General features: G+C 43.8%; 1 protein-coding gene across 2 annotated transcripts; it reads left to right on the top strand.

The window, feature by feature from the left end:
* Positions 1-14,121: 14,121 nt before the first annotated feature.
* Positions 14,122-26,348, top strand: Has1 (hyaluronan synthase 1). Of its 2 annotated transcripts, none has more exons than XM_039102599.2 (5): positions 14,122-14,414; positions 18,825-19,532; positions 21,378-21,603; positions 22,071-22,203; positions 22,875-25,510. In XM_039102599.2, the coding sequence occupies exons 1-5, from the start codon at positions 14,406-14,408 to the stop codon at positions 22,888-22,890; spliced, it is 1,092 nt and encodes a 363-aa protein (XP_038958527.1). In that variant the 5' UTR covers positions 14,122-14,405; the 3' UTR covers positions 22,891-25,510. The 2 variants fall into 2 exon arrangements, with proteins under 2 accessions (XP_038958527.1, NP_758826.1); NM_172323.2 differs by having other exon boundaries at positions 14,364-14,414; positions 25,371-26,348.
* Positions 26,349-26,809: the final 461 nt, after the last annotated feature.

Here is a 26,809-nt window from a genome sequence, read left to right as displayed (position 1 = left end):
CCATGAGATTCCACCTCACACCAGTCAGAATGACTAAGATCAAAAGCTCCCATGACAGCAGATGCTGGCGAGGATGTGGAGAAAGAGGAACACTCCTCCATTGTTGGTGGGATTGCAGACTGGTACAACCATTCTGGAAATCAGTTTGGAGGTTCCTCAGAAAATTAGACATTGAACTACCTGAGGACCCAGCTATACCTCTCTTGAGCATATACCCAAAAGATTCCCCAACATATAACAAGGACACGTGCTCCACTATGTTCATAGCAGCCTTATTTATAATAGCCAGAAGCTGGAAAGAACACAGATGGCCTTCAACAGAGGATTGGATACAGAAAATGTGGTACATCTACACAATGGAATATTACTCAGCTTTCAAAAACAATGACTTTATGAAATTCGTAGGCAAATGGATGGAACTGGAAAATATCATCCTGAGTGAGGTAATCCAATCACAGAAAAACACACATAGTATGCACTCGTTGATAAGTGGCTATTAGCCCAAATGCTTGAATTGCCCTAGATGAACAGAATTCATGAAACTCAAGAGGGATGATCAAAATTCGAATGCTTCACTCCTTCTTTAAAAGGGGAACAAGAATACCCTTGGCAGGGAATAGGGAGGCAAAGTTTGGAACAGAGGCAGAAGGAACACCCATTCAGATCCTGCCCCACATGTGGCACATACATATACAGCCACCCAATTAGACAAGATGGATGAAGCAAAGAAGTGCAGGCAAACAGGAACCGGATGTAGATCGCTCCTGAGAGACACAGCCAGAATACAGCAAATACAGAGGCGAATGCCAGCAGCAAACCACTGAACTGAGAATAGGTCCCCTGTTGAAGGAATCAGAGAAAGAACTGGAAGAGTTTGAAGGGGCTGGAGACCCCAAAAGTACAACAATGCCAAGCAACCAGAGTTTCCAGGGACTAAGCCACTACCTAAAGACTATACATGGACTGACCCTGGACTCTGACCCCATAGGTAGCAATGAATAGCCTAGTAAGATCACCAGTGGAAGGGGAAGCCACTGGTCCTGCCAAGACTGAACCCCCAGTGAACGTGATTGTTGGGGGGAGGGCAGTAATGGGGGGAGGATGGGAAGGGGAACACCCATATAGAAGGGGAGGGGGAGAGGTTAGGGGGATGTTGGCCTGGAATCTGGGAAGGGGAATAACAATCAAAATGTAAATAAGAAATACTCAGATTAATAAAGATGAAAAAAAGAATTTTATGGTTTTCCTCTCTGCCCCCAATATGTCCTGTCCATCTCAGTAAAAGTTTTGAAGTGCAGTATGCATAAAAATGTTGCACCTATTATTAATATGTTATTCAATGAGATAAATTAAATACAGCAGACATAAGACATCTACATCAAACCCCTCTGTCTCAGAACATTGTGGAAGAGCAGAGGCTAAAACATGTTAGAGCTGGAAGAGGAGAAGTGCTGTGAAATAAGATCTTCTGGATATGCCATGACTGCTGCCCATAAGAACTCACACAGACTGCTCTTTTTACATATACAATATCTGCAGAAGATCAAGCTAATTAAGAATTCCAGTGTGGATTGGGGGTGGGCTTCTGAGGCAACACCATGGCAGAGAAGCTATTGGCTGTTGGTGACTGTAGGGTAATGTAGAGACACTTTTCTTTCTCTTTATTTTTAAAGATTTATTTTGTGTATATGAGTATTTATGCACATACACCTGTAAACTATGTGCATGCCTGGTGTCCACAGAGATCAGAAAGTGGAATTGAATTCCCTGGAACCTGACTTACAGATGATTGTGAGTGTCCATGCTACTGAGAAGCAAACCCAGATTTTCTGGAAAAACAACCAGTGCTCTTAACTGCCAAGTCATTTCTCCTGCCATGTGCTATGTTTTATTTGTTGTTTGATATTGTAACATAATTGTTGGCAATTGAATTAGAAAATTACTGCTGAATCCGCAGATAATATTAAGTTGGAGGGGTGCTTACAAAGTTCTATCCCTGAGTTCTATCTCCAGCATCAAATAAACCAGGTATTATGTAATGTATGCCTGTCAACCCAGCACTCAGGAAGTAAAAAAAAATCATTTCAAGATCATTTTCAGTTTGTAGAAAGTTCTAGGTTATCCTGTGCTGTATGAGACACTATTTCAAATGAAGAAAGAAAGAAAAGGAGAAGGGAAGAGTGGGAGGGAGGGAAGGGAAAGGGAAGAAAAGGGGAGAAGAGAAACTTCATAACTTTTCTAAGAAACTTCCTTTCTCCCTTCTTCCAGGCACACCCCTCTCCCAGCTGCATAAAACTTCTTGTAATTTCTAACACCACTCTAAAATGCCTCAGAATGTTACCTGTTTGCATACTAGGCCATTGAAAATATGATTATTTAAGTTAAGGTTACATCATACATACATACATACATACATACATACATACATACATACATACATACATACATCAGACCAGGGTAGAGCTGTAATCTAATATGACCAAAATCTTTGGGTAAAGGGAAATCTGGACACGGGGGGTGGGGAGTGGGGAGGGGGGAGAGAAAGAGAGAAAGGGAGAAGGCAGAGAGACAGAAAACATTGTTAAAGAATGTCAACATATCAGTAGCAGCTGAGTTTTGGGGTTATGGACTTGGAACAAATCTCTCACAGTCCTGTTAAATCCTTAATCTTGAATTTATAGCTTACAGAACTGTGCAGTAGCAATATTCTGTTGTCTCACCAGTCTTCGTTACCATGGAAGCTGTAACAAATGAATATGCTTGGCTCACAAATTCGTCACAGCCCAGCCTGTTTTCTAGTCACTTTCTCAGCTTTACTGGCATTTAGGACCCACCCTACACAGAGGATGAGCTCATCTCAGAGTCCTTAACCTTATTCTGTCTACAGAACAGACCAGTATCCTCAAATTCTGGGCACTGAAACTCAGAGCTAGCTTTGGAGACCATGAGCTGGCTTACTACCTATATATGTCATTATGTCATTGTGCAATCTCTGATGCAATCTTTGTCCCAAGAGACACAGGAGGGAAAGTGGAGCTCAAAGAGAAAATCACTTATATAAATTCAGTGTTGGAGGAGATATTCTTGTTTGATCCTCACCACCCAAATAGTCCCCATTTCTGTTCTCATAATATTTATTCCATTACCGTCTTTCTCTTCTTCCTGGACATCCTTCTCCTATCTCCAAGAACTGGCTTTCTATATTTCACTGAATATAGTAGAGTCTTGGTTTCTTTTTATGTAAAATGAGCATTATAACATTTACCTCACAGGTTTTTCTGGAGGACACTAAATAAAAACTTCCATCCAGGCCAGTGTCATGTATAAATTAATAGATTTTATATATATATATATATATATATATATAACATATTTATATATATAATATATTTTATATATTTTATTTATATATATTTATATATTTTATAATATATTTTACAGCAGGGACCCATTTTCCCTAGCCATGTGGTCTCCACGTTTTAGAGCACATGAAGTGTTCTGAAGCTCCAAGATCATCTCTAGAAAAATCCTGATCATGTTGGAGCAGTCTGTGAGAGTAGAGCATTTGCTGTTAGCCACTTTGGAGCTATCTAGATTGTAAATATTCAGGTTTGTTGGAAATTCCATCAGAAACACCTAGGACTGACAAATTTGGAGCAATTTGCAGTCTCTGATTGAAAATCCACTGAAACAGAGATTAGGGACAAGTTAAGTTGACATTTGAATATCAGAAAAAAATCAACAGACTAATTAGCAGAGGGAAGATAGCGAACAAGTGAATTTGTTCCAGGCGTACACAAGAATACATAATGGAAATAGAAAGTGAATACTCAACAAGATTTTGAATTGTATATGAGCCATTTAAAGCACGACAAAATGAGATATGAGTAGCCCTAAACAGTAGATAGTGCTGAAGAAGAATACTTATCTGATCTTTGCTGTGGTGATTGTCCCTCAATCTCTTCTATGATGACAGTTTAATTTTTTTTTGTTTGATGAAATAACAGAGGGAGGCTGTGGGCACTGTGTTCCTTTCTTGGAGAGCCTGGAAGACAAGGAAAGCTGGAATAAAAGCCTTTTCCTACGCTTACTACTGCCCAGACAGCATTTAATATGGAAGGCGATGCTTTTGTGTTATTTGTTAAGCCTCAGCACTAGACAAAAAAGCATGGCAACACTATTTCATTTTCTCTGTCTTACTGGAGATGTCATCATTGTGGCTTTGACCACTTCCCTATAGGTAACCCACAAAGGAGTCCTCTAGAACTCTGACCTATCATCTTCTACTTGGTCCCTCCCTTGCACCCCCTAAAGAGTCATTGCCATTGTTGCAGAATCTTTAGATAGCCCCTCTAAAACATTCTAAGCTCCCCACTGAACAATCTCCTCTAGTAGCCATGAGAAGAGAGATCTCTTACCCCACACTCTAGAAATGAGAATGACTAATCCAAGAACTAAGGCTGCCCACATATATCAACATAGTGACTGAATCTTGTGGTCTAAACTAGATAAAGATGAGAGTCAAGGTATGGAAGTAACTGGCCCAAGACTACCAGTCTTGGACTCCACAGTGACTTGAAACACGTTTCTTCCAATCTCCACCTGGCTGACTCTTCACACCTGATATCCTCAAGGAAGACACAGCTTGTCTCTGCTCCCATCCCAGCACATCCATCAGCCACTCCATGACTGCATGCTGTAGTTTAAATCTGAAATATCTTCCTTGTCATCTACCTGGTGCTGCTGATTTGGAAAATTGCCAGTCTGTTGTCAACCTTTAAGACATTGGGACTTGTGATGATGCTTATTGACAAGTTCATGGGATATGTATTACTTAGGAGATAAGTTTCCATGCACTCCTGTAAGAGATTATTTAGATTATGAGTTATTTTGGTTAGGTCACTTGAGGTAAGAAGATCTTTCCATTTTGCATGGCACCATTCCATGGGCTGTGGTCCTAGATGAGAAACTGAATTGAGCACCAGAATTCATTTTCCTTTGCCTCCTAACTATAGGTGCAACGTGACTGGCTGTCTCAAGCTCCTGCTAACATAACATCCCATCTATGATGGATGTACTTTGAAACTATGAGGTAAGATAAAAATTTCTTCCTCCATTAAATTGGTTTTTATCAGAATATTTCATCACAGTAACTTAAAATACCTGATACAGGCTTAGTGGGTGTGGATAGGTCACTAGGGCAAATGGTTGCAGGTTTTATACAGGCCCTGCTCTATTTTGTATGTCCTTTCCTCTTTCCCAAACACTTTCCCCCTTGGTTGCTGTGAAGAGAATTGCTCTGACATGCTTTCCCACTGTGATGGACTGAAGCCTTTGAAAAGCTTTTGCCAAAGTAAATCTTTCCTTGAGTTATTTCTGTCTGGTACTGTGGTCATAGCAAGGTAAAAGCAATTTCTACAAAAGGATAACACAGCTTCATGTCCTCTGTTCTGGGAAGGGTCTCCTTTAAGGGTTGTGCTGTGAAATATGACTTGAAATAATCTCTATAGATGATAAAGAAGGGTTCTGGGGAATGAGCCTTTCAAGTAACATGAAGCAATTACGATATAATCAAGGTTTGTGTCTAAAATCCATAATGAGAAATCTATAAACAGAGTGATGGTGCATTAGGAGGAGTAAACTCTCAAGACTGGCAATTGATCTAATTTCATTTCTGCTGATGTGACAAAAAACATGACCAAAAGCTACTTTGAGAGAGAAAGAGTATATTTGACTTATAAATCCAGGTCACTGGCAATCCTTGTAGGAATTCATAGCAAGAACTTGAAGCCAAGAGTCCTAGCTATTTCAAACAACATTACCTACAACACACACACACACACACACACACACACACACACACACACAAAAATCTCACTTAACAACTAAAGAAGTATAGCTAGAACTATGGAGGATTCTACTTCTAGCAGGTTCACACTCAGCTAGCTTTCATATGCAGATGACAATCACATACCTAGGGAATGGTGCCTCCCACACTGGGATCCATGGGCCAACACGGTGAAAAGAGAGAATTAACTACTGCAAATTGTCCTCTGGTTTCTAACTGCATGTTGTGGCAAGTGTGTACAAATCCCTAACATACAAAAATTTTAATACAAACAGTAAAAATATTTTTTTAAATGAGCCAGGGTTTCCTCAATTTCCAATATAAAGATCCTCCTCCTTCAGGCCAGAGGTCTTCCTCTCACAAACATAGAGGTTCAAGCTCCAGTCCTGCTCCCTTGGATTCAGAGTTTCAGGACACAGCCCTCTCACCTCAGACCCAGGGGTTCAGATACCCACCCTTCCCCTCAGAGCCAGGAGTCCAGACACCTACCCTTCCCCCTCAGAGCCAGGAGTCCAGACACCTACCCTTCCCCATCAAGACCCACTTCCTCTTCCATCAGATCAAGGAATCTACATTCCATCTATCCTCTCCCAGACTCAAGTATTCAGGTCTCAGCCTCCTTCCTTATTCTTAGGTGCCCAGCCCAGCCCTCCCTCTTTCAGATTCAAATGCCCAGGTCCCAGTCTTCTTCCTTAGATCATGGGTTCAGGCCCTGTGCCCTCTTCTCTTACTACAGGTCCCAGACCCTTACCACAAAAAGAGAACTAATACAGGACACTTATTTGGTCACCTGGGTTACCTAACCCACATCCTTGCTGCAAGTTTCTGACTGGGATATTACATTTCTTGGGCCTCAGTTCTTTGCTTGTCTAAGTAGGGATAGAGAACTATGATGAAGATTCCTGACTTCTTTCTTCCCCTTGTTCTTTCTTTTTCCCTCCAGTGAGAAGGGTGGAAGTGGTAGAAACCCCTAGAGAATATCTAGGCACAGGGGTGTCTGTCTGGGATAGCTACCTTCCAGAGTCATAAAGCAAACGTCTTGCATTGGGTGGTTTCTTAGTAATCTTAAATGTCTAGGTATTTCCCGGAATCTGTTGTGCGTGGGAGGAATGTCTTAGTAAGGACCCATTGGCAGCATTAGGTTCCAAGTCCTCCTAGTTCCTGGAAGTCAAAAGACCAGAAAGCTTGCAAGTCTGGGATCTGTGCCCATCCTAGGGATTCCTTGCCTAAAGTCCCATCCCTCCCAACCCTCACTCCCAACCCACTGTTGAGAGTTCCTTATCACATTTTGCCCAACTGAGTGGCTGTCAGCCACAGAACTGTGGGGTGTGGGCCTTCCAGCTGCTGGCCCCTCTTTCTCCTCCTATCACCTACCTCCTTTCACCCTCCTTTCTCCTTCCCTCTTGCTCTGTGCTGTGATCCCTCCTCCCCCATCCTTGTCTCTCCCTTTTCTTCTGCCTCCCTGGGAAATCCCAGGGTGTGAGAGAGCAGAAGGCAATAGTGGGAAATTGTGCAGTGGGGAGAGTGGAGAGAAAGATAAAGACACAGAGAGAGAGGGAGAGAGAGAGAGAATGAGAATATATGTATGAAAATAAAGATATAGAAAATAAAGTTAGGAAGGGCAAACATTAGGGTGACCCATGACCCAGACAGACATCTTTTATTTCCTTAATATAGAACTTTCTAGGCCATGGGATTGCAAGCTGGAGAGTAAACTGGGCTACAGGGTGAGTTTAAGGCCAGACTTGGCTGTAAATTATCAGACTAGAAGGGGAGTGTAAACAGAAAAACAAAAACAAAAAAAATAGAAACAAAAACAAAAAACATGGAAGAAAAAGAAAGAGGACAAAAGGAAAAACCAAAGAAAATAATAGATGGAGGAAGGGAGGAAGGGAGGAAGATAAAATGAGAATATAAGTATTATGTTAGAGTTCCTCTTCCTTTTCTTTTCCCTCTGCCCCATTCTGACCTTTCATCCTGGCCATACACAATCATTTAACACCCGCTGCTCAGCCCAGGCATTAGCCTAGGCTCTAAGGGCAGGGATATGTGTAGATGGAAAAGGACTCCTGCCTATGGAGAACTTACATTCTAACAAGAGAGATCCTCATTATGCCAAAGAAAAAGATGCTGTGCAATTAAATCTATACATTATATAGAAAGCTGATCAATGGTGGGGGGGGATAGAGAATTTGGGAGCAAAAAGTGCAGGACAGGAGCAGTACCCCTATCTAATAGAAAGTCCAGGAGAGCCATCTTTCCTCCTGTACCAGGCACATAGACATTACCAGAACCCAATATTTAAGAAAAGCAACTTGAGGATGGAGAGGATAATTTTGGTCATAGTTCATAGCATATGGCCCATAATGGTTGGGAAAGTGTGCCAGATTCAGTGACTCAACCCGTCACAGCAGGAGCTCATTAGATGGCTTATTCACATTTTGGTGGATCAGGAGAGAGTGGGAGGATAAGAGAGACCTGGCCTATAACAGTCAAAGCCCTTCACCTACCCAGTGGCCAAGGTCTGACAGCTAGACAAAGAGCCCAAAAGATGATAATTCTGAGTAGAAAAGAAGTTCAATATGAGGTGTCCTAGTTTCTTTTCTGTGATAAGAAACTGCTGAGAGACAGACAAGGGGGGGGATTTATTTGGGTTATGATTTCAGGTCACAATCTATCTTTAATGGAATTCAGTGCAGGAACTCACGTAGAAACTTAAGGAAGAAAGTATGAAAGAGTGCCGCGAGATTGGCTCACTTGTAGGCTCACACTTAGTTGTATTCTACAGCCCAGGGCCTTGGGATATCACCCACAGTGGGCAGGGATCTACTACATCAATCACACATTAAGATGTTCTTTGTCAAACATCGTCTCAAGCCAATCTGATCTAGAAGCTCTCTCAATGAGCCCTAGGCTGTCTGTATGAAGTTGACACTTTGAGCTAACTATGGCAAGAGGTACTGGGGAAAGGTGCACCTGCATCTTAGTACATGGGTCTCCCTGTGGCTAGAACCTCTTTGTAATTAAACATTCTTGAAGCAGCTAGGTTGTTCTCCTATTAGAAACTAAGACAAGGGGAAGGGGGAGAGAAAGGATGAGATGGGATTGTGGAGAGAAGGAGAATATCGTTTGAAATGTTAATGAATAAAATGATTAATACCTGGAAATTATCTGAAACATATGCAATAACCAAGTGTCTACACACTGAAATCATGGACACACACACACACACACACACACACACACACACATGTGAATTGTGGTATTTATTGCCCTTTTGTGGCCTTTTCCACAGGATCATGGGAAGAAATACCTTAAAAGAAATATCTAATCTCTTAGTTTTAGTCTTCTTGAAGAAAAGAGTTCACTCAAGAGATTAGATAACTAAGATAACTAGGATAACTAAGATAATTAGATAACTAAGAGACCACACACACACACACACACACACACACACACACACACACACACACACACACACAGTTCCTCAACCTTTAAAACAGTGCCACCAGCTGGTTACTGAGGGTTCAAACACATGATCTTTGAGTGATCCCTCCATCTCCATCTATCTCTCCTGTGGCTCTAGGTTTCTGTATTTCTTTTTTTTTTCTTTTCTTTTTTATCTTTATTAACTTGAGTGTTTCTTATTTACATTTCGATTGTTATTCCCTTTCCCGGTTACCGGGCCAACATCCCCTAGCCCCTCCCCCTCCCCTTCTCTATTGGTGTTCCCCTCCCCATCCTCCCCCCATTGCTGCCCTCCCCCCAACAATCACATTCACTGGGGGTTCAGTCTTGGCAGAACCAAGGGCTTCCCCTTCCACTGGTGCTCTTACTAGGATATTCATTTCTACCTGTGAGGTTGGAGCCCAGGGTCAGTCCATGTATAGTCTTTGGGTAGTGGCTTAGTCCCTGGAAGCTCTGTTTGGTTGGCATTGTTGTTCATATGGGGTCTCAAGCCCCTTCAAGCTTTTCCAGTTCTTTCTCTGATTCCTTCAACGGGGGTCCTATTCTCAGTTCAGTGGTTTGCTGCTGGCATTCGCCTCTGTATTTGCTGTATTCTGGCTGTGTCTCTCAGGAGAGATCTACATCCGGTTCCTGCCCTTTCCCTGTCAGAACACTCAGTAGAGTAACCCACACAGCTGGATTCAAGCAATTAACAGAGCGTAGACTTCAAGTTACTTTTCAGTGGCCACTTACCCTCCTCAGCCCTCCATGAAGGAAGTTCAAATTAAAACTGGAGCTGTAATTCAGTTAGTAGATAGAGTGCTGGCTTACCATACACAAAGCTCTGGATTCCTTCTCAGAACTACACAAGCCAGACACTCTAGCTATCATATGCCTGCAATCCTAGTACTTGAGAAGTGTAGACTTCAGGACATCAAGATCATCCTCAGCTATATTGAGAGTTAGAGCTCAACCTACCCTACACAATGTTTGGTTTCAACCCAAGACAGATAACTGTGGTGCCTATTTAACATATTAAAGCAGACTTGGCCACCAGATTCTCCCTACATATTGCCACCACCACCACCACCGCCTTAAACTTCTCTGAGACTGAGTTGCCTTTCCCACAGCTGCCATTTCCAAATAATTGAACTATTTTTGCTACCTGGTCTTTTCCTCTATTGTCTTTTGGGCCTCCTAGCTGCTGTACCTCATTCCTCTCCTTCCCCTCTCCCTACCTCTGCCCCTTCTCCTCGCATGGCTTAGGATCATGTCCTCTCTGGACTCTTCACTATGTCACTGCCTGGACAATGTCTCCATTTTATTCATAATAAATTGATAGATGATATAGATAGATAGATAGATAGATAGATAGATAGATAGATAGATAGATAGATAGGCAGACAGACAGACAGACAGAGATCATAATTAAAGAAAAAGAGGCAACAAATTTGAGAGGGACTATGGGAACTTTAGAGAAAGTCCATAATGATGTTATTATTTTATAATTAAAAATATTATTTCAATTTATAGATTGTTGAGATGGAGAGATGAATCAGTGTTAAGAACAGTAAATGCTATTGTTTAGGACCTGGATTTGATTCCTAGACCTACAGATAGGCAAAACACCTATGTATACAAAATAATAAAATAGAAATAAGGTTTTAAAATTATTAATTGTCTATTCTGGGATTATTTTTCTTTTGGTATTTTTGGAAGGACCTAGGTTGATGCTGTTAACTGCAACTTCAATCTTTGGTTTCCAAACCTAGAAAAGGAATTGAGGTGCATATTGTACATGCCAAGACAGAGCTGACCTCCAGGTTCTCCCAGCATCGCTCAGTCTCTGCCTGCCATACTGTGCCCCAACCCTGAACTTTCCAGTCCTGGGGCTGTGCTCAGAGACTCTTCCCTATATAATCCAGACATTTTTCACACTCTGGTGCTCTCTTTCTCTACTTTGTCTTCTTCTCCCCCTTCTCCTCTTCTTCCTCCTTCTCCTCTCTTCTCTCCTTTTTCCTCTTTCTCTTTCTGCCCCATCCCTACAGCGACTTCACTGGCCTTGATCCTTGTAGCCAGTGAACTTGTCCACACAAGTGCAGCTTTCCAATAAACTTGCCATTAATACAATTTAATCTGGCTTGAATTGAATCAGATCCACTGGACGTGGAGTCATAAGCAATTGTGAGCCACCATGGGAGTGCTGGAAACTGAACTTAGGCCATCTGGGTTCTGTCTTATGTGAATGTTGCATGTGTAAAGGTGTCTACAGAGGCCAGAAGAAGGCATCAGATAGTCTTGAGCTGGAGTTACAGGTAAACCCACCTGACATGAATCTGGGGCCCCAACTCAGGTCCTCGGCAAGGACATCAAGTACTCTTACCTATTGAGAAATCTGTCTGTCCTTTTAAATCATTTTTAAAGAATTCTTGTGTTTATGCATCTCGTTACTGACTTTGCTTCTTAATTTAGGGCTTCCACAGCCTCACTCAGTGTGTGTTTTATAAACTAGCCACAGCATGTCTTGCCTTGGATGCCTTTCTCCTTCACTTTCCACTCCCCTAACTCTACATCACTCAGGAGCACCTCCTCCAGGAAGCTTTCCCTGCCTTTCAGTTGGGTCGAACCATTATTCCATCAGTGCCCAATCCCTTATTTACACAGCTGCCTCCTCTACTAGATTGGCACCTCCTCAGAGACAGGGTCCCCTGCTGAGTCATTTCTGTGTGCCTGGCATCACTTAGTCCAGGGCCCCACCCATCATCTGCTCAAGCAATGTCCCTATAATGAATACATGTTTTTTCCTCGGCTTCTCCATTTTTAGCAATCACCCTTACCCTTCTCTTGTAGTGAAGTCAAATGATGATGATCCTACCTGGAAGACTCTGTAGACTCAGGACAGGGACCAGTTATAAGCCCCCATTGGAGGAGAGGGATCTGTGAAAGAGTTCTCAGCTTGATCTGACCTTGTCATCTTCTCTTTGCTACACTCAGTCCTGGTTATCTGTGTTTGCAAGGAAGACTGGACCTCAGCTGCTGAGGGAGTAGGGTTAGGCTGGTATTCACTTTTTGAGAGAGGAGGACAGGTGTCTAGACTCAGACTCCTGAGTTGAAGTGGGAGGACTGAATACTGAACGTTCAGGTCTGAGGGAGGAGGGCTGGGGTATGGAATTCTTGGTCTTAGGGAGGAGAACTAGAGACTGTGCCCCTTGGTCAAGCAGAGGAGTACTGAGGCCTGGACACCTGGGTCTGAAGGAGCTTGTGGACTGGTCTCTTGTGTTTTAGCAGAGAAAACTCCCAGGGTTTGAAATCCTGGTCTGTCTCTCATGTACTCTGGTTTTAGAAACATCTGGTTTTATACAGCTGCTCCACCCAGTTAGGGTGGTGTTAAGGCTAGGCAATCAAATGCCCAGCTCCTGGGTGGAACCTGGGCTATCCCTCCTAGCCATGGGAACTCCCCTTATCCACTGCTCTGGCTTGCTTCCATCAGAGAATTCATCATCCTGACACAGCCAGACACTAGGCAACACAGGTTCCCAGCAATAGCATCAGACACAGCCTGTCCTGCTGTGATATTGGGTAGTACCTAGTTTCCAACCATCAGAGACCTTCTCCCTAGTGGCCAAGGTCAAACAAAGGCCCAACCTGGCACTGCACCTGCACCCTGTCTAACAAGGTTTTCACACCCTGGGCTCTCAAACACTCCTAGCTCTGTCCAGGAGAGTGCTGAGTGGTTAGAAGAGATGCAGTAGCCAGAGGCAAGAAAAACAGAGACATAAAAAGTCAGAGGAGGAGAAGTGAGTGAGAGTCTCACAAAGAGGCAGGCAGGCAGATGATACCTAGAGACATAGAGGGATAGAAGAGTAGACAGATACACAGATTGTAGATTAGTAGAAGATGATAAAAAACATGAGATAGGGAGAGGAAAAGAAAGAAAAGTGAAAGAAATGGGGATATATGTCTGTAGAGAAATATAGTCAGGGCATCAAGTACAAAATGAGAAAGTAAGAGTGAGAGAGGGGCGGAGGGGGAAGGAGGGAGGGAGACAGGGAGAGAGGGAGAGAGAGAGAGAATATAAACTTTATCAGCATTCCTCACACAGGAGAATGCAGGAAAAGGCTGGACACAACCCATCATTCTGAAAAACATAATCTTAAAGCAAGTGTGTGTGTGTGTGTGTGTGTGTGTGTGTGTGTGTGTGTGTGTGTGTGTGTGTAAAAGAGTGATAGGGACCACTGGCCTCGGCCCCAAGGAGCTGGGGTATACTCTGTGAGACCTCCTTCTCTTCCCAGCTGTGTTCGGACCTAGTCTCCATCAGAGCACTGAGCCCAAGCCACTTCCTGGAGTCACTGCCATCCCCCAGATCAGATGCCAGTATTCCAGCCCTTAGCCCCAGCCAGACTGTAACATGAACATATTTGTGCACATGTGTCACTATAGACTATAGACACACACACACACACACACACACACACACACACACACACACACAATCAGACATCAGCCAAGAAAAGAGCAGACAATTCTGGCTGTAACTCCAGGCTGCTGTGAATCTCAGGCCAGCAACACAGGCACACCCACAGGCATGCATCTGTGTACACTTTCTCTGTCTGTTGCTGAAATGTGATCCTGGGGGACAAAGTTGTAGAGAGGCTGGGAAGAGGAAAGATGGGCTATGGGGAGATGGGGGAGAGTGAAGAAGAGGAAGAGGTAAGGAGATGAGGGGGACAGGGCAGGGGTACAGGGAGATGGGGGTGGTGACAGGGAAAGATAGAGAAAAAAATACAAAGAAAACACAAGAGAGGCAGCTGAAGGAGATGGGGATAATAGAACTGGGGAAAACGATTGAGGGGATTTGTGATGGGCCAGTTTGAGGGGCTGGGAAGGGAGACCCTATCTGATGAGGGGGATGGGGAAAATGTCGGGAATTGAAGAGGGTGGAGCAGTAGGACTGCCTGACCTCAGAGCCCCTAGTCAGACTTGTCTGACGTCAGCCCTCCTCCACCCCCGCAATGTGTTAGTCTTCAAATGGCCCCCCTCCAGCTAGCTTCAGACACACTCAGATTGCAGAGCAAGTCGGAAAAGAGAAAATCCAGGAGGACCCACAGCCATGAGACAGGTGAGTGTGTGTGTGTGTGTGTGTGTGTGTGTGTGTGTGTGTGTGTGTGTGTGTGTTCATGTGTCATGTCTGCGCTAGGATGGGTAATCACTGACATATAACCATATAGATGACGGTCTAGTAAGAATGTGCTTGTATGTGCATGTGGTGAGCTGATGTGTATCTATGTATGAACATGTACAGTGAGCACATAGAGTATGTGAGTGTCCACCTCTGTGTTCATTGCTGTAAGGTTTGTCATCCATAGACAACTATGATTCTATAAATACATGTTTGTGTTCCCTAAGAGTGAAAGAAGATTTTGCCTGTGTATAACACATGCATTTTGGGTGTGATTTTTATGGGATAAGAATCTACTTAGTTAGAATACATGCATTCACCAATATTCAACCTCTCTTGCCCTGTAAAAATAGCAGTTTCATATGGTTGGGGTTCGTTTTAACTGTTCGGTATTTCTTCTGAAACCCTCTGTTCCTTCACCCCAGACCCGTGGTGGTTGTCTGGATATTTATTGGCATATTGATATATCTTCGTGATGTTGCTTCTTCCTGGTGCCTTGTGTCCTCAGGTCTGCTGAATAGCTGTGAGAGAAATCCTGTGTTCAGCCTGAGACATGTCTTGTGAAACATGGTGCTTTCAGTTGTGTGGTTCTTAGTGTTGTGGGTGTAGCCATAGGTGGAGGCATCCACATTGCTGGCATCAAAACTTTTTTGTAAGATGAGCTACCCACAGGAGCCCAGGCAGAGCTGTATTTGAGACATTTAGACAGGAACAAAAGAGTCTGAAGGAATAATTGCTATTGGTTATTTAAAGTTTTTATCTCAAGTTGGGTACCATGTCCCTGAGGTCTTAGATACTTGGCTGAGGCAGGGGGATGCTTGAGTCAAGAAGTTTGAGGTGAGTCTGAGCAAGACAAGGAGACCCTGTATCTTATTTAAAATCCCATAAAAACCATAAATCATATCTATTGTTCAGAAATATAAACTGAATTATAATATATTATTTTTAGATCCTCTTGAAAAAGTAAAGAGGGGCCACAAGATGATCTACGGGAGGGGAGGGTAAAGGTTCTTTCTGCTTAACCTGCCAACTTGAGTTTGGGTTGCAAGACCCACATGGTTTAAAAAAAGGGAACCTATTCTCATAATTGTCTTCCAACCCCCTTCTCCGCGCACACAAGTACACACCAAGGCCCATTCACTGTGGCATGCATATACCCACACGTATACACACACACAAAGTAAAAAAATAAATAAATAACTGTAAATTTTAAAGGAAAAGGAAAGGAAATTAATTCTGGTAATTTATTTGCTCCAACCCAGTGAGATAACTATAAACTATTCTACCAAACAACGGGTGGTATCATTTGAGGACTGGAGAACACTATATACTCTGCCGAATCTACTCAACCTTGGTGTTCCACTGTAGAATCAGGACAGATGATAGGTAAATGAGGAGTTCATCATTGTGTCCTCATGCTTGGGTTAAGAAAACTGGAATATTGAACTGCATGTAACATTCAGGCTGCACAAAATATTGTTGTTCCCTTTTAGTTTTAAAAACAATTTGCAAATGTAAAACTATGTAAGTGGTAGTGGGAATTAGTATACTGACCACTACTATATATTTAAGAATATGATTGTTTGGTGCTGATAAAATGTCTCACTGAGCAAACATGCTTGAGGCGCAGTCTGATTACCTGAGTTTATTCCCCTACATGGTGGAAGGAGAATTCACTCCTGAAAGTTGCTCTGACTTTCACTCACACACTGTGGCATGAGCACATGTGCATACACATATACACACAAACAAACACTTTTGAAGCAAGATTATTTTAGGGATTAGGGATATAGCTCAGCTGGTAGAGTGATTTCTCTGCGTGCACAAAGACACAGGCTCCAATCCCAGCACCAAATAAACTGAGTATGGCGGCTTACCTCTGTCATTACTCAGAAGTTAGAGGCAGAAATCCAAGGACATTCTCAGACACACGGTGAAGCCAAAGCCAGCTTGGGCTTCATGGAACATGTCGGTCGAGAAAACACAATGATCATGTCAATATTTTACCAACACAAAATATTAATGAGGTCTTTTGTTTTAATCACTCACCTCAGACTAAGACTGAAAAATAGATTGTGTATGGAAATGGCTTACCCACATTTAGGTTTTTGTAAAATTGACAGTTAAGAAGAGTTAAGTATCACACTTGGTCAAAACAGATTTCAAAGTTTCCAGTAACCAAGTAGAACTCAATGAAACATCTGTCTTAATTTGTGTATTTAGATTATGTATTTATACACAAAGTGCTTGGGATTGAATCCAGGGCCTCATGCATGCTTGACCAAATGTTCCACCATTGAACTTTTCACCCACCGTCCTTTTACTTTTTTTCTTAAATATTTGTTTATTTGTGTGTGTGTGTGTGTGTGTGTGTGTGTGTGTGTGTGTGTGTGCGCGCGCGCGCGCGCGTGATCGTAACATGTTGGTAGTTCAGAGGATAACTTGCAAGAGTTTGTTCTCTCCTTCTTATATTTGACTTTGGAAGATCAACTTAATAGCTTTGGTCCTCAAACTTAATAGCAAGTACCTTTACTTGCAAGGCCACCTTGCCAGCCTCTTTATTTTTATTTTGAGAAAGGATTTCCCTAAGTTAACCAAGCCAGCCTTGAGCTAGACATCTTTTTATAGCATTCAGCCTCAAAAGTCGCTAAGACGACAGCGCTACACCACTGTCATTTTAATGCCTCTCTGTGTGTGCTGTATATGTGTGTTCTCAACTGTGCCTGATCCTGTGAAGGCCAGAGGTCAAGATTAATGTCTTCCTCTATCTCTTATCTCCTACCCCCCATTTTTTTTAAGATAAGGTTTCCACTGAACTTGGAGTTCACAATTTCAGCTGTAATGGGCCACCAGCAAACCCCTTTCTGCCTCCCTGTTGCTGGAATTAGATGGGTGCTCACTCACTAAGCTTTTTTGTGTATACTGAGCAGCCTCCTCAGCCCTGCAAACAGTAAATTATAAATTAAGATTAGAAACTCACACATAGATTACTGCCTTTCAGCTGTTACCAATGTAGATTACATTCAGTCAGGCAGGCAGGAAGGATCTGGTAGCCTAAGATAGAGGGAATACAACAGCCAAATTGCCTGTGTCTGAACCCTAAGTCCTGTGCTTACTAGTCGAGTGACCTTTGGAAAGAGAAGTCATGTCTTTGGTCCTTAGTAACAGGACACAACAATAAGACCCACTGCATAGGTTTACTGTAGAACAGGGTGGAGCTGCAGAAGTTACTACTCACCCATTTTATGGATGAGAAGACAAAAACTGTTTTCAGCCTCCACTGATATATAAATGCACGTAGCCCTGCCCAATAACTGGACAGTAGAAAGGAGGCACAGGCCAGGCATCAGGAGGATTAGAAGTTCAAAGTCATCCTTGGCTACATGTAGGCCTACAGGAGACCTCATCTCTAAAATAAACAAGTTCATATAAAAGGGTTAAGAAACTTGGTACACATTTTGTATTAACTGTTTAGTGGGTGGTATTGTGTCTTGGCACAGAGAAATTTTTGTTTGTGAGGTTATTCTTAATTTTATTGTCTTTTCTATTTGTAAAAATTACTTTTTTTGTGTGTGAGAGAGCACACCAAGTTGTGTGTTTTAATCAGAGAACATCAAGTTGATTTCAATCCTTCAATCCTGTAGATTCCAAGGATTGTCAGATTGGAGGTAGGCACCGTTAACCCACCTAGCAGCCAGCACCATATTCTGGTCCACTAACAAAAACAGGGAAAGTGTGAGGAGTGCCATTGTGTGATCCTTTTATATACATGAGATGTTAAAACTGGGGAATGGGGAGGCATAGTAATTTACTTTAGTAGGCAGCCAGTAAAAGCCTGGTTTGATGCCTCTCTCTCCTTCCATGTACTCGGGATGCTTAGGCTAGAAGATTGGGAATTATAGAGTTATAGACCAACATAGACCTTTTCAACTAAAACTGGAAGGGACTAATAAAATCAGGCATTAAGCCAATAGTCACAATAGATTCAAGCTTGGTGCTCAACTGTCTTCTTTATAAGTAGTCCTGAGAGATAGGTATCTCTGAGGTTAATAGTATCTAATGTCCTTGCAGAGGACCTGAGTTTGGATCCCAAGATTAAACGGTCTCACAATTACCTATAACTCCAAATCCAGGGCATCCCATACCCTTTCTGGCCTCCACGACTCCAAGCACATCCATGGACATACAGGCAGAGAAAACATCCATGCACATTAAGTAAAAATAAACTAACCTTTAAAATATAGAAACTTATAATTAAAAAGTTCTGAGATCCAGTTTAGGAGTATTACCAGGAATAAAGTCACCTCCATCAGGCCCTCAGAGCTGATCCTTCTCCTTGTTCATCCACAGGACATGCCAAAGCCCTCAGAGGCAGCACGTTGCTGCTCCGGTCTGGCCAGGCGGGTGCTCACGATCACCTTCGCCCTGCTCATCCTGGGCCTCATGACCTGGGCCTACGCAGCAGGAGTACCTCTGGCTTCTGATCCCTATGGCCTCCTGGCCTTTGGGCTCTATGGGGCGTTCCTCAGTGCGCACCTAGTGGCACAGAGCCTCTTCGCTTACCTGGAGCACCGAAGGGTGACCGTGGCTGCGCGGCGCGCTTTTGCGAAGGGACCCCTGGATGCGGCCACTGCGCGCAGCGTGGCACTCACCATCTCAGCCTACCAGGAGGACCCCACTTACCTGCGCCAGTGCTTGACCTCCGCGCGCGCCTTGCTGTACCCGCGCACGCGGCTGCGCGTGCTTATGGTTGTAGACGGCAATCGCGCGGAGGATCTGTACATGGTGGACATGTTCCGAGAAGTCTTCGCAGATGAGGACCCTGCCACTTATGTGTGGGATGGCAACTACCATCAGCCTTGGGAGCCAGCTGAGGCGGCGGGTGCTGTGGGTGAAGGTGCCTACCGCGAGGTGGAGGCTGAGGACCCTGGGCGGCTGGCGGTAGAGGCGCTGGTGAGGACCCGCAGGTGCGTGTGCGTGGCTCAGCGCTGGGGTGGCAAGCGCGAAGTCATGTACACGGCTTTCAAGGCACTGGGTGACTCCGTGGACTACGTGCAGGTGAGAGGTTTCCCCTGGACACTTGTTAGTATATCATACAATCCCCCGCCCCCAACCTTCAGAAAGAGTAGGGTGCATGCAAGGCCATGCTTGGAGGTGGAGACAGAAAGATCAGAAATTCAGTTCGTTTTTTTAATCCGTCCTCCAACAGACCATCCACTCTTCAATGTAGATAAGAGTCAATTCTGTCTTCTCTTAATTGTGTGTGTGTGTGTGTGTGTGTGTGTGTGTGAGAGAGAGAGAGAGAGAGAGAGAGAGAGAGAGAGAGAGAGAGAGAACATCAGGTGTCCTGCTCCATCATTCTCGATCTCCCTTATTTCTTTGAGACTGGCTATCTTACTGAACTTAGAGCTAGGCTAGCACTCAGCAATTCTCAGTAAAACACACACACACACACACACACAGAGAGAGAGAGAGAGAGAGAGAGAGAGAGAGAGAGAGAGAGAGAGAGAGAGAGAGAAAGAGCGCACTATGTTACAGAAAGGCATATGCAGCCACACCTAGTCTTTTACAGTGATGCTGAGGGGTAAAATCTGGGTCCTCAAGCTTGCACAGCACACACTCTTACCTGCCCAGCTATCTGCCAGGCTTTAAAACCTTTCTTCTTTCATCACCACACTCTCATGCATCTGAGATTCTCGTTCGCTCATTCATTCATTCATTCATTCATTCATTCAACAACTATTGATGTATTGATTTACTGTGGATATTTAGCCAACCTTATCTATCCATTTGCTGAGTCCTCAGGTGTGATTCTTTTTCGTTCAATGGTACACACATTTGACTACACATCCAGTACAGTACTCATTCACTCTATCCACTTGTATACTGATTGCCGTGACAAAATACCAGACAAAGTCATCTTAGAGAAGGAATTATTTATTCTGACTCACAGTTTGATGGTACAGTATATCATGATAAGGAAGGAATGGATTTGGGGGTTTGAGAAAGCTGACCAGACTATTCCTAAAGATAGGAAGCAGAAGAAAAAAAGGAAGTGAGACCCACTAGCTACCCCCCAATAACCCACTTCCTCCTTCAAAGCCATCTCCTAAAGGTTATACAACCTTCCTACCTCCTATCTGACCAAGTGTCTGATATATGATATATGAATCTATAGGAGACATTTCACATTCAAATCACAACACAGAATGCAAAAAACAAACTCATCACCTTCTTTCATTCATATAGCCACTGAAGACAGAAGCGTATTTGATCATACATCCATTCATCCATGTAGCTAGCTACTCATTCATTTAACATGATTCATTCATTTATCCACCCACCAACCTAGCTAGGCATTAAATATAATGCTACTTTCTGACATTCTTTTACTGTTCTACCCACTCATATATTATCCACACAAGTGTGGACCTCACCCACTTAGTTTTTCACTTACCTTTTTATATAGGGGTTATTCTCCACCCCTCCTTTTGCCTTTTTCTTCAATGTTGACATTTTGTCATCCATTCATCTATCTATGAAATATAGATCTTTAATTTTTGTATGTTCATCAATTCATTAGTCACTCACTAATATGCTACTGTCTTAGTTTCTTTTCATGTCACTGTGAGAAAATACTCCAGCAAAAACACCTTAAGGGAGAATGGGATGTTTTAGCTCACAGTTCAGCATATAATTCTTCATGAAGGAGAAGTCAAGACAGCAAGGGCTTTAAGCCATTGCATCCACAGCCAGGATGAATGCTGTTTTTAGTCAGCTCACTTTCTTCTTTTATATAATCCACAATCCCAGCCTGGGGAATGGTTTAAAGTGTCTAAAGCCTTTCCAGGCAGCAACCCTGGGCAAGGTTCTTGTCTGATCTAGCTACCTTCCTCTTCACAGGTCTGTGACTCAGACACAAGGTTAGACCCCATGGCACTGCTGGAGCTTGTGCGAGTGCTGGATGAAGACCCCCGGGTAGGTGCTGTTGGAGGAGATGTGAGAATCCTTAACCCTCTGGACTCTTGGGTCAGCTTCTTGAGCAGCCTTCGATACTGGGTAGCCTTCAATGTGGAGCGAGCTTGTCAGAGCTACTTTCACTGTGTGTCCTGCATCAGTGGTCCTCTGGGTGAGTGAAAGCAGTTTGGAGGGCTTTTGGGTAGGGAACATGGGGGAGAAGAGGAGGCAAAGATAGGCTAAATTTGACGACAAAGAGCTGGGGTCTGGATTTCAGATAACATAACACTGGGGCCAGTGGGTAGAGATGGTGTTAGAGTTGAGCTGAGTTTACTGGAGAGGAATGACTTTGAGAAAGGGAAAAGAATGGAGATTGGGGAAGTGGTTACAAAAGGGCACGTGAAGGGGAGTGGGATGAGGTTGAACAGGGCACTGAGAATGCAGTGGCTTTTTCAGGAGATTAGTGAGTTTAGAGTGCATGGTTATGTGACAAACACATTGGAATGGGCTTGAGTCTAAGGCTGGGGATGCTTGGGGGGGATGGTGAGGTACGAAGACTGAGATGAGGAAGAACAGGGTGGGAAACAGAATATTGTCCACAATGGATGCTGATGCTTGCGTACTCCCTATTCTACCTAGGTCTATACAGAAACAATCTCCTGCAGCAGTTCCTGGAGGCCTGGTACAACCAGAAGTTCCTGGGCACCCACTGCACATTTGGGGATGACAGGCACCTCACCAACCGCATGCTTAGCATGGGCTACGCTACCAAGTAAGTTAAGGGGACCAAGTGGTCAAATGTGTGAATCAAGTGAGTTTCCTTGATGGACACAGATGGGGAGGTGGGGAGAGGAGAGAGAGACAGAGACAGGACAGAGACAGAGAGACAGAGGATAGATACCATAAGAGGCAGAGGAGCCATTTGTATTCAGCCAATGGCCTTCAAAGAGTTTGATATTAGGAGTAAATTGGAGCTTTTAGAAAGATTGGAAAGGGTTTTTATGAACTCTTTTCAATAAATGGTCTCCACCAAGCAAGACAATGTGAGGATGTGTAAATTCTACATAGAAGAGACAAGGCGGTCAGGTTGAGTGGGCTGTACCATGAAGACCAAACCAGTATAGAAGTGAAGTGAGAGGGGTGAGCAGAGTGAATAGGGTGAGTGAAAACTGGTGATAAATGCAGCAAGAAAGAGTAGGCAACTGCTGACAGAGAAGTGTGCCTGATCACCCCTAGGCACTCTAGAGAAGTCTTTCAGTGACAATATGAATTTGGTTACTAAGTCTCTATTGGATGCTTTAGAGGCACCGCGGTAGGCAAAGGAAGACACATTCTTCCTTGCTTTGAGGAGACAATGTCTCTAACTGGAATGGCAACCTATATAGTATGTTCTATGACTTTTCCCAGGGAAGGAGTAGTGATCTAATTTAATTTTTGTTTCAGCCACAAATATCCTTGATGGAAAACCACTTAAGAGAGAGCTTGTTTATTTGGCTTACAGTTCCTGATCCCAGTGCTTCACCGAATCAAGGCAGGAACTCAAGCAGCCAGTGACATCACATCCACATTCAAAAGCAGAGAGTGATGAATGGAAATTGTCAGGTTGTGGCCTTCTGCTTAATATATAGCTAGCTTTCTCTACTCTTACACTTTCAGTGCCTGCCCTGTGAAATAGTGTTACTCAAGTTCACAGGAGCCTTGCCACCTCAGTAAACAATCAAGACAGTTCCCCACAGATAGGCCAAGGGCCAACCTGATCTAGACAGCTTCTCAAAGGAGGCTTTCCTCTCAGGTGATTCTAGATTGCAGCAAGATGAAAGTAACTGGCACAGATGTGAACAGACATCCATTTGCCCCAGGGCACAAATGGTATACCAAAACAAACAAATAACAAGGCAAAACAAAATCTACACAAGTTTAAGATGGTGTTATTGAGATTACAGGGTTTACTTATGTATTAATGATTCTGAGGCAGCTTTGACAGCTTGTAAGAGCTCATAGCTCCACTGAAGAACTCCCCTCTCCCCCTGACACACACACCTCCCTTAGGAGAGTTTTTGTAACATTTTAAGCTTGCTGAGTCTCGGTCTTGTAAATTTCAGGAGATTCCATTAACTTTTATGATCTCAGGTCCTCCCTCCAAGAAGAAATGTTTCAGTTTGGAGGAAACTGCTAGTTTGGAATAATCTCATTTTAGCCTAGGGCACCAAGAGGACAGGAAGCCAATATGGGTCCTCTTGTAAAAGGATCATAGGACCTTCACCAAAAATGAATCATGGAGGAATCATGAATCTTTAAGGAGAAGGCTGGCATCTACCAGCATCCTCTAGCCAGCTGATTTGGGTACAAACTGCAAAAGCAGAAGCAAACAGGGCATGGAGGGTGCCACATGACACAAGGAAGAGCTACTCTGTCAAGGACTGCCCTTGGCAATAGACTCGTTTGACTGATGTTGCCTAATTAACTGTTTCTGACCACCTGTGACTTTCCCTGTTTGGAGAAGGGAAAACCAGCTAACCTTGATGGGTGTTGCTAAGCCATGTAGGGACAGATTAATTCTTTCTGCCTCAACCACAGGAAGGGGTCCAACTGCTCTTTTCAGAATTTCTTACACAGATAATAACCTGGGTAACAGCCAGTCTTGTCTTGCTCCTCATGGCAGGACTTGCCATTTTAGTCAACGCTTAGTCAAATCACCTATGACTATAGTATCAATGACTATAGTGTTAGTCATGTCTCTAGGAGTGATGTTAGTCACAGGGAAAATAGCAGTAGCTCACACTGATTGAGCAGTTACTAGAAACGGCTTGACATTTTGACCTTCATACAATCTGGGCTGTTGTAAATATGAAATAGTGGTATTGGTCCATAGAAACTATGCTTAGAAGACTGGAGAGATGGTTGGTTGGTTAAGTGGACCTCTTCCAGAGGACTCAAGTTGAATTCTAGCACCTAAGTCTGGTGTTCACAGTTGTCTCTACCTCCATCTATAGGAGACTTGGGACACTTCTGGCCTCCTTGTGAATCCACACACATGGGCATCCATGTCCCCCACCACCACACACACACACACACATACACAGACACACAGAGTGGCACACATAAGCAAAACAATCAAATAAAAGAAACCTTTCAACATCAAACTGAAGCTCAGAGAGATTAAGTATGATAGCTAATATTGGCAACCTGGCAGGATGTATGAGCACCTTGAAGACAAATCTCTGGGCATGTCGGGCAAGGATTTTCTAGATTAGGTTCATAAAAGTGAGAAAACCCATCCTAAATGTGAGCACTACCATTTTGTGGGATGAAGTCCTTCAGTTTGAGTACAAAGAAGCAAGCTGGGCTAGCCAGGTTGAGTTGGCTGCTAAAGGTCTGAGAATGAGAGCTGATTCCTGTCAACAGTCCACTGACTTCCACTCAGTGCGTAAGCCTACTCATGCACACACACAGCACACCATTCATTCCTCTCTGCTTCCTATCTATGGATACAATGTGATCAGATGCCTAATATTGCTGTCTCTGTGCTTTCCCTTCCATGCCAGACATTATCTCTGAACTATGAGCCATAATAAACTCTTCCTTCCATAAGCTATTATTGTCAGGTGTTTAGTCAGTGACAACAAAACAAACATAGAAAAGTGAAAAAAAACCAATAGTAGTGAAAGTGGTCACTTTGAAATTCTGCCAACTGGACAGGACAGACAACTCAGCAATGAAGAGCACTGGCTTCTCTGGGAGAGGACCTAGTTTCAATATCCAGCACCCACAGGACAGCTCACAATCACCTAGAACTCCATCTATAACTCGATGACATGAGGCACACATGCATACACACAAGCCAACTAATCAAGCAGATAAAATGGTCATAAAATTTAAAACTCCTGCCCAGGCCTCAGGGAGAAAATACCAATACCTTTATTTCTCTTTGTCTGTTAGGTATACCTCGCGCTCCAGATGCTATTCAGAGACGCCCTCCTCTTTCCTTCGTTGGCTGAGCCAGCAGACCCGCTGGTCCAAATCTTATTTCCGAGAGTGGCTATACAACGCCCTGTGGTGGCACCGCCACCACGCGTGGATGACCTATGAAGCGGTGGTTTCTGGCCTCTTCCCTTTCTTTGTGGCTGCCACGGTGCTGAGGCTCTTCTATGCAGGGCGCCCATGGGCTCTGCTCTGGGTGCTGCTCTGCGTGCAGGGCGTGGCACTGGCAAAGGCAGCCTTTGCAGCCTGGCTGCGTGGCTGCCTGCGCATGGTGCTGCTGTCACTCTATGCACCACTCTACATGTGCGGCCTGCTGCCTGCCAAGTTCCTGGCGTTGGTTACCATGAATCAAAGTGGTTGGGGCACCTCGGGCCGGAAGAAACTGGCTGCTAACTATGTACCCGTGTTGCCCCTGGCACTCTGGGCTCTACTGCTGCTTGGAGGCCTGATCCGCAGTGTGGCCCAGGAGGTCAGAGCTGACTGGAGTGGCCCATCACGAGCAGCTGAAGCCTACCACCTTGCTGCTGGGGCCAGTGCCTATGTGGCCTACTGGGTGATAATGTTGACTATCTATTGGGTAGGTGTAAGGAGACTGTGCAGACGTCGGAGCGGTGGCTACCGTGTCCAAGTATGAGTCTGGGTATGAAGATGCCCCTGAGGGCTGTTAAAAGAGGCAAGAGGAGTCCTTATGAGGTAGCCCTGGAGCCACGGATTTCATGGGGACTGAGTTTACCTTCTTTTTGAAAAGAGGAATCATTACAGATTCTTCACTATGGACTGTATTGGAATTCTGACTTCTCGGTCTCTGGGGAGGGGTAATTTATTGATCAGGGAGTGGGATTATAGGACCAGGGTCAGAAGGCCTCTGCTTTCTCCCTGTTGCTATTTAATGTTTGTACTGTAAGATATAATAAAATTTTTTAATTTATTTTCTTCCAAACTCCTCTTCCCACTTTCTTGTCACTGAATATTTGGGACACCAGGCCCCATCTTCATCCTGCTGTGATGGATGTTTGAACCTCCACAGGACATGCTCCTCCCTAGAAACCTAGGTTCTATCTTCCCAAAACATGGTTATTCAAGCTGGTGAGGCAACAGTTAAGAGCACTAGCATGTCTTCCAGAGGACCTGAGTACAATTTCCAGTACCCACATGGTGGCTTATGACCTGTGTAACTTCAGTTCTTGGGGATCCAACATCATCTTCCGGTCTCCATGGGTGTAGCGCACAGACGTGTACATGCAGACAAAGCACTCATGCATCTTACATATAAACTAAAGAAAAAGCATTTATTAGCCAGAGGATAGGATGCACACCTATAATCCCTATCACCTGGAAGTTGGATGCAGGCAGATGAGAAGTTCACAGCCATTCTCAATTACAGTTGTGTCTTGCTG

Source organism: Rattus norvegicus, chromosome 1 (assembly GCF_036323735.1).
Source record: "Rattus norvegicus strain BN/NHsdMcwi chromosome 1, GRCr8, whole genome shotgun sequence".
Classification (NCBI taxonomy): Eukaryota; Metazoa; Chordata; class Mammalia; order Rodentia; family Muridae; genus Rattus; species Rattus norvegicus.
The sequence above is the reverse complement of the archived record's forward strand: the minus strand, read 5'-3'. Positions and strand labels throughout refer to the sequence as shown.